The sequence below is a fragment of the Sinohyriopsis cumingii genome, chromosome 6 (genome assembly GCF_028554795.1).
Source record: "Sinohyriopsis cumingii isolate HCF-2022 chromosome 6, ASM2855479v2, whole genome shotgun sequence".
Taxonomy (NCBI): domain Eukaryota; kingdom Metazoa; phylum Mollusca; class Bivalvia; order Unionida; family Unionidae; genus Sinohyriopsis; species Sinohyriopsis cumingii.
Window position 1 is genome coordinate 45,360,799 of NC_142966.1, and position 9,280 is coordinate 45,370,078.

The 9,280-nt window shown below is 31.1% G+C and overlaps 1 protein-coding gene across 1 annotated transcript; it reads right to left on the bottom strand.

Annotated features, from left to right (window-relative positions):
• Positions 1-1,050: 1,050 nt before the first annotated feature.
• On the bottom strand, positions 1,051-9,007 carry LOC149796837 (uncharacterized). The gene is made up of 6 exons (XM_089960654.1): positions 8,963-9,007; positions 7,556-7,602; positions 7,116-7,214; positions 6,144-6,224; positions 5,468-5,570; positions 1,051-1,107 (listed from the first exon to the last, which is right to left on the bottom strand). The coding sequence occupies exons 1-6, from the start codon at positions 9,005-9,007 to the stop codon at positions 1,051-1,053; spliced, it is 432 nt and encodes a 143-aa protein (XP_089816780.1).
• Between the last annotated feature and the right edge of the window lie 273 nt (positions 9,008-9,280).

The following is a 9,280-nucleotide window of genomic DNA, read 5'->3' on the forward strand; positions in this document are numbered from 1 at the left end:
TTGTACTCCACAAAAGTGAGCTAAAACATAATATATTGCCGCTGCCAATTGGCCATTCATATACAATTCCCAAAGCCATTATCTGATCCACATCTGCTTCTGACGATGTTTAGCCCAGGCATCTGAAATAGCCGTAGAAATTGTCTCCAGCGTGAGTTATCTACCTTACGTTTTGAATAACCAAGCTATAAATGTCGCTATGGTATTCATAATCAATTCTGAGTAGGTCTATAACACTATTATTTATACAAAATTTGATTTTACTCGTTTGGTTATTGGTATGTGTATTTCTCAACATATAATCAATACCTGGTTTGATTGGTCAGAACCCGCTGTAAGGTATTGTTCCTTACAGGAGATAGTTGTTCAGGGAGCTATCCGTAAAGAGGACAGCTTCTTGACGCAGCTCGCTTGGGCATTAAGCTCATTTTAGTCAGTATAATTCGTTTGTAGGTGAACTTGTTTTCAACACCTATTTATACATTTTCCTCTGAGTGAAACAGAAGAGTGTTCAGACCACGGAGAGACAAATCAAATGTATGCTAATAATAATAATAATAATAATAATAATAATTCTTGCTTTCATTAATAAAATGAAATTGTCAATCAAATGTAAATTGATTCTCTAACCATAAACTATTTAAATAGGATTAATATAAATGTGTGCAAAATAATAAATTGTATAAGTGATATGTGCATAATGTTTAGAAACATTTAAGAATTATCATTAAGTGTATATAATTGATGTCTCCAGAAGTTGCTGAACCTCTGAAATACTAGTATAACACGACACAATCGATGTATATATCTCGTATTTTGAAGAATACTTACATGTTTCACATGATATGCAGTTAAAATACATAGTAAACGGTGACTACACGATATATAAAAATTATCAGTGTAATATTGACATCAGAACCATTTCATATCCAGTTATGACAGAACATATTTCATTGAATAATAATCGAACACTGAATTATTTCGTTAATTCTAACGTACGGTGAACCTTTCATATATTGTGCGTAGAAAATAGTCTCAAACAAAGTTGAACTAGTAAAAGTCGATTATCCTTGTTAACAAATTATAAATGGAATACCAAGCACCCATCTGAAAAATGAACAGAACATTTTATAAAGACAAAATCATTTTTCAGCATAGGTGTCCAATGAATGTGATGTCACATTGTTTGCTGTGGTACACACAGTAATGGTTTGAGAAGACCTAGAATACATGATCCATCTTAACCGTAAATGTCACTTTCACTACATTACATTTTTGAGATATTATTATGAAAAGAGGCTTAATGATTGCAGAGTTTCCCATATTTACTGCAACACAGTTTGGAGCAGGTATTTGAAGTATTTGATTTGGAACAGTAGACTGTCCAGATTACGTAAACAAATTTCGTTTTGAGTCGGATTTTATTGATATATTTACTGCATAATTATGCTGTGGTTGGATGAAATACTGTCTGGTTTATTTAAAGACTAAAACGCAACAGTAGTAAGAAGATTAAATAAGTGCAGATATAATCATTTTAGACAATACAGACAGTTCGAACGGAACAACAATACTTGAAGACAAAAGTAAAACATTAGAAAATATTTGAAGGAAAATATGAAAGGAGTGAGAGCTATGTCCAAGGAAATATTCACTAAAGAAGGAGAGATATTTACTAAATACACCTGGAATTAAGAAAATATAAATCATATAAACACAAAGATGACTCAAATGACGCCAACTGTTAGTGCCAATGGTTTTAGGACAGTTTGAGCGACCTTATTAGCTGAGGAAAATTGTTTTATATGGATTCATATCAAAGCGTTAATTTGATTATCTCGCTAATGAATCAGTATTGAGTCATTCAGAATACTTGTAAATTAATGATTTACAGAAGCATTCTTTGAATCGTCCATTAACACATAATGTCAGATAAAAGACCAATATCCTGATGGCATTGACATTAAATCTTAATGATATCTACGGATGGATATTGTATAGTTTCTAACCTTTTAACGTTGGGTATTCACTTATTGAAATACTGAAATCTCTTACACTTGTATATATCGTTCTTTATAAGTGTAAGATATTTCAGTATTTCAGTAAGTTTATGCCCAACGCTAAAAAGGTTACATTAGAAACTATACAATATCCTTCCGTATCATTAAGATTTTATGTCAGTGCCATCAGGATATTGGCTTTGGATCTGACATTATGTGTTAATGGACAATTCAAAGAATGCCTACATGCAGGCTATGTTTCTCCTGTTTTGAGCTATATATCTATCTATCTATCTATCTATCTATCTCTTTCTCTCTCTCTCTCTCTCTCTCTCTCTCTCTCTCTCTCTCTCTCTCTCTCTATATATATATATATATATATATATATATATATATATATATATATATATATATATATAAACAGGAGAAACATAACCTGTATATGTTCAAAATTAAGACACATTTCTTGCCAATAACTATCTCTTCCATAATTGTTTTTGCATGCAAAGCAACTAGATTACACCCAGTTGGATATAACGATTTGGCAGGGATCATGAGAGGACGCTGCTTTGAGCAGCAGATAGGTATGAAGTATTAAAAAACAATTACTGGATTACATCGTCTTAACGACGTTACAAAATCATTTTACGTATTTGCATCACCATTTAATGATAACATTGTGAATTTTGTTTCACTTTAAAAAAACAGATGATAAATAAAATAAAACATGATAATAGAACATAAAATGATGTGTTCTTTGTAATGCACAAGGCTCTTATTAGGCTGATATACAAATAGTGTATTGAAAACAATATCTAGGCTCCCCATATAATGTTCTCCTGTATATATACATCTAGGCAAATACAGTGCGGAAAATTAAACATTTTGGGAATAAAGCAGGCAATATCACATATTTCAGTCTTAATACGTTGATGATACTCATCGATACATTAAATGTTCAGTGAAATATATATATATATATATATATATATATATATATATATATATATATATATATATATATATATATATATATATATATATATATATATATATATATATATATATATGCTTTATATAATATTATGGGAATAAGAAAAAGTAATATAAAATGATTCTGACTAAATGCGTTGATGACGCTCATCGCTACACTGGATGTTCAGAGAACTATCTGATGTCTGGTCCACCTCTTTGGTATCAACATTCAAAATAATTCGAATTTCGTGTAAATGCTGTAAAATATGTTTGTTTCGATCAAAAAGAGTACTGACAGTAATACTGAATTATGTCCAGAGTTGCACGGATCTGGTGTTGTCTTTATTGTCTTAGGTGTTTAATTGTTAACAAAACTTGCAAACAGTTGCGACTTTTGTTATCAATGAGAAATGTATAACATATTACTAAATTGAAATAAAAGAATTGTCAATCGATTTGGATAGATCAATTTAGGATCGTCGTCAGGATACTGTAAACATGTTGAAATGTCATTTTGATCTTAGAATATTCTAGAAGGCATATCGTGCCTTGTTTGTAAGTTATAAATAGTTTGTTGACAGATGTTTGAATTTCGAGGGGCTGAAATCGAACTTTTAACCCTCTTCTTCGTCATGTTTATGTCACTTGGATTTTTATATAAGGTTCATTCATTTTAACTTTACGATCAGCTCTAAATTTTCTTAACCTATAGGAGACAAATGATGTATTTAAAATTATTTATTTGAATTGTATAGTGCTTATTTACATTTCGGACTAACTTTCTATTTTGGTATTATTGTAAATTCATTCAAGGACATTCTGGATTATATGATTGTGATAAATCCAAAATGTTTGCACATCATCTCATCCAAGACTACCCGCACATCAGCACATTCAATACAGAAATTCAAGTTTGTTTTATTATATTTGTTATCCTTTTCTGTTACTTTTTCTGTGTGAGATTTGTTTCGAATTGAATAATAATAATAATAATAATAATAATAATAATAATAATAATAATAATAATAATACGAAGAAGAAGATGAATATATCCTGATTTAATCAATGTATCTCAATCAGTTAAATACAAATAATATCCTTAAATCCATCGACTGGACACCTCAAATGTAACACGAGAATTTTCGTATTCGTTGGTTTGGCATGAAAATGATTGTATACAAGTTGCCACGTTGTCAAATATATACCATAGTGGATTGTGAAGGTCGGTTGCAACTGCCCTTATGAATTGTTACGTCACCACTCTAATAAGCATCTTTTGAAGTGACGTTAAGCAAGAAATTCATGTATATATTGCACTTAGTGATCACTTCCCGTAGAAAATTTTTTAGGGTTGTTCAACAAAGGTGGCATTTAGTACCGCTAGCATTTGTATTACACTTTTCTGTTAGAAATTATTAAGTACAACGGTATAGTGACGTTCATAATGAGTGTATGTAAAGGATATTTTATACATACGTTTATAAATTTACTAATATAAAATCTGAAAAAGAAACAAGTGATAAATTAGAAAAGAGTTTCGCGGTAAATCGAAATATTTTTATTCTTTTTAAATGATTTAATTGAATTAGCAGATCTAACGTAAGCATGAAGTTAGTTCCATGTTTTAGAATCAGAATATGTAGACTTCCTTTGTTCTATGCAAGGCATTTGGTAATTCTAAATTGCTGCTAAAATTAGATCTTAGATTATAGGAATAAGACATTTTGCAGAATAATTTATTCAAGTATTCTGGAAATCACATATTAGGTATTTAAAAACCAGAACATCAAAAACATCAAATACCGTATCATTAATGGCAATTGATATACCTTTTTAGTTTTAGATCGTTTGTTCTATTAAATGTCCCCATAAACATGCATGGTGTCTTATATTCACAAGTTGGATTTTGAAAATTAATTAAAGCATGTGAATTCTTGAAAGCTATGAATTGGGTCCTGTTCTATTCTTATGTTTATCAATGGTAACTCATTCTGCACAAAACATAGAGATACCGATATATTTGTACATACTACGCCAATTTCCTTATCAAGTACTACTGTTTATTCCATAGAATGTAATCTGAGTCAAGAGTTTACGTGAATGGAGGATTGGTGAAGACGAAACTAAAATAGTAACAAGATATATTTAATAACCTGAGAATCGTTACCATTTTATATAGCGAATTCATAACAGTGGCAAAATAGTTTTTATGTTGGCAATATATACGCAAAATCCGATTCACGACAAGTCGAACTATAAAGAGAACAAATTTAAGTTCAGTAGAGGCCGTAATATGACTAAGCAGCGAAACGGAAGGACGGTAGATAAATGTTAGTCCATAGGAAAGTACAACGTTAAATAACTATATGACAGGTAGAGGGAGAAAGAAACATTTTCATTGTGCAATCATCTCAATTAATTCTATGACATTTCTAAAATAATCTAAAGAACAATAATATTCCAAATCCAAAGTAATTTATTACAAATTGTACATTTGAATATACGTGAAACAGTCTGTCTTTGTTGTACGTCTGGAAGTTCTGCTTATAAAGGTTCCAATTTTCATGCCGATTCCAGTTATGAAACATGGTATTCCTGCAAAGATTGAAAGTCATTTATTAGCCATCATAGTATAAGATGTAATCCTTTTTCTATTTACATACACCCCGTTACAAGTTCTATATTTAGATTAATTTACTTAGACGAGACAATGCATGTGTATAAAATGCATGTTAATATAAGACCACGTTCTTCTTTACCTTCATTTATATGGTGGTTGTAAAAGCACTAAAATGTACGTGTATCTCATTTACGATTACAATTTAATGCTAGACAAAGGATAGGTATTGTTTGTATTATCTCAACGTCTCTGTATAACCTAAAAACAGGAAGCTTAACTATGCTATTGTAAATGTTTGATGTAGAAATGCCATTAGCGGAAGAACATAGATGTATTCATGGACTTCGGACACTTGCTTCTAAAGACCCCAATGTCAAAATCACAGGCAATGACACAAAGTAATCACCATTTTAAAACATCAGAGGTTTGGAGACTAAAAAGACAAATGATTGCGAGTTCTAGATGTTCTCTTTTATGTACGTTTACGGGAAATTGTGATTATATTCATAGCAAACGCTTCGTAGTTTATATACACGAAACATGCTTACCCACATCTTCCATGTCTGCTTTCTATTTTCCAAGATGAGAGCCTTGCATAAATATTATGAGGATAATAATCAGGAAGATAACTGCAATGAGAAAGAGGCAGCAATAACAAAGTGAATATAGCGGGTCTGAAAGGTGTTAAACTTTACAGAACCTAAGCTATTTCGGCTATTTTCACAACTTATTCCAAATATTGCTTCGTACGTATCCCCGAAATTTATTTAATATCGACGTTTGCGTAATGTCTATGCAAAGTAGTTTATGATACTACATTTCTACCAGATAAAGGGACGATAATCGTATTTAGTAATCCATTTACCAACATTTTAAATTGCGATGATTTAAATCGATGCTGACCTGTTGCTAAACGTCTTGTTATTAGTTTGCTGTTTAAGATTGAAGATCATTAAGAAACGAAACAAGTAAATCGAATATTAAGATCTGAAACAAATGAAAGAGAAAATGAAATCACTCTTAGATATGATAATGTGGGTGACTGAATTTTACATGTCTTTGGTGTTAGGGTTCAAACAAAATCAAGTAATTTAAATCGTCATTCATTTTAAGATCATCAGTTTACATTGCTAATTAGTATTTCTCCTGGCAAGAAAAATAGAGATAATTAGATTCCCATTTAAAGTGACCAAAATGTTATAATCTGACAGGCAACATTCATATTCAGTGCCTCTTGCCTACAAGACTGAAACTTTATTAATGTAGAATATTACTTACTGTGAATAATATCACACCATGTAATAAATAATCAAGACAAAATATCATGTTATATTCCGTTAGATCTCTCTCTCAGTCATGGGGTAGTAGAAGAGCAGACATAATTTACTCATGCTTATGAAGCATTGCTACTGCCTAACAAATGAATTATTGTCAGAAGAAATGTATAATAATAGTACGGGTATTAATATAAATGCATGAAACTTCTCAGCAGAGTTGAAAGTTAATGATAAGGCACTCACTTCCGAAACCGCTCTGACCACCTCCCCCAATGAAGCCGGATACCATGCCGATTGTTGAAAGCAACGCAATTATGCAGAGGACTAACAACGTGTTCAAGCCTAGGAAAGTAGCAAAATATATAAATAAATAACCTGGCTAAAGTTTCTAACTTAAATTAATATAAAAGGGACAGAAATTTGTTCCCCTGATATTCCAAACTTTCCTATTCATCAGAAAATATTGTTAAATGAATACGTCTGACTCGTTGATGCCTTAAACATATATAACAATGTTGAGAATTTAAATGAATATACACTGCTAAATAGGGTTATGAATCATATGTTTGACATGTTTCTTAATGTTATAACTATTTATTGAAGTTTTTGATAATTGGCAAACACGCTAATATGTCAAATGAATAACGTGCAAAAATTAAGTATTTTCCCTGTGAATTAGTTACCTGCCATTGTAGTAGAAGTGGTTCTGTCGTTCCTGATTAGAACTATCCTGGGAAAGTATTGCTGACTTAAGATTATATAGGAACTACACGGCATATTGAATTATATAATAATGGAGTCATAGCAAAATTATAGACATTTCCGCAATACCTACCAAAGACTGTCAAACAGATCAATCTATCGCTCGGAGAATCGGTGTAATTAGGTATGCAATATTATAAACGTTTCTCATATATATTCATTAGGCGGAAGTGGAAATGAGTGATAGTCTATCACAGAGGAGTGTCAGGTCTCAAAGATCGAAAAACACCGTCGACCTCTAAAATACATTAGAGCAAACAGAAATGAGTTCATAAATGCATACATCTGCTGTTCCGAGTTATCCTTTATTAGGTACACTCACGGAGATTAGATAAGTTTTGAAAGACAATCTAATACATTACAGTCTAACAAGTGGTTATATAATAAAAGACAGGAAAGCGTTCTAAAACTATTTAAGTCTTAATAAAGAATTATAGCTGATGCAAAATCCACTCCATGGATCTTAAATATGGACTAGAAGGTGTAATTTAGTGTGTATTTGTTCGCCTGTATGTGCGATAGCGTGTCTCATTCCGCCCTCGTTAACAAATTTGGGTGAACATTGCACATCAAAATTATGAAAGTAGAACAGTATAATAAAATCTGATATTATATCATATATTTATAATGAACACTTTCTCATTAAGATAGCTCGACGGTTATTTACACATTCTCATGTCAAAAAATATAAACGCTGGCTATCACTAAAGAGAAAGATAAAAGTAGAGAAGAAACAAGCAGAGAGAAAAATCAGAGAAAATAAAAATAAAATGGATATCTCCTATTGCAAGCTATATTATTCGCTACGAAATATAATTTCATATCATATCCCTGCACGTTTAATATAAACAGATTTGTTAATCTTGTAGGTAGAGCACATACATATCTAAAACTGCAAATGCAGGCTAAATTGGATTATACTTGTTCCTATATTTAAATATTTAAAGGACAATATCCAGATGTTAAGTAAACCCGCATTCAAACAATTTGTATTTACTCCAAATATCATAAATATGGGAAGATGGAACAAAGTAAAAAATATTTAATTATTTCAGAACAAAATATGATATTTGGATTGCCTACACATTGTTCGACAGAGGTAAAAGTTTGGATGTTGATATTGCCCCGACAAGATTTCACCGATGTTACTATGTTCAGTGTTACGTTGAGTGAATTTAATTGTACGATATATTTGCATTCATCTTGCAAGACTGATAATTATCTCTCTAAAATTGTTTGAATGTAAAAGGTTATTTTTGCAGATGATTTCAAAGAATTCGAGAGCTTTGCAATAAATAGACTGTCTTGGTTTTAAAATATTATTTTACCCGACTCTTATTTTGTTTCTCGCTCGTGCCTCTGTCAATCTCCATATCTCTTCTCCCTTTCTCGCAAGTGATTGCGAATATATTTTTCCCGTCTCAATGTTTTACAGATTAAAACCTATTAAGAAACGGTGTTACGAAATAACACATTCTACATATATGATTCTTCACATTATATATTAGCAACATATAAATCTATATGAAACGAAAATGTCCCATTTAAAAAATCATAGAAAGAAACAGACCGTCTCTTTTAAGTGACAGCAAAGCGATATTATTGAAGTGCAAAAGAAAGTGTCAGAGATAGATATAGACAGTGCT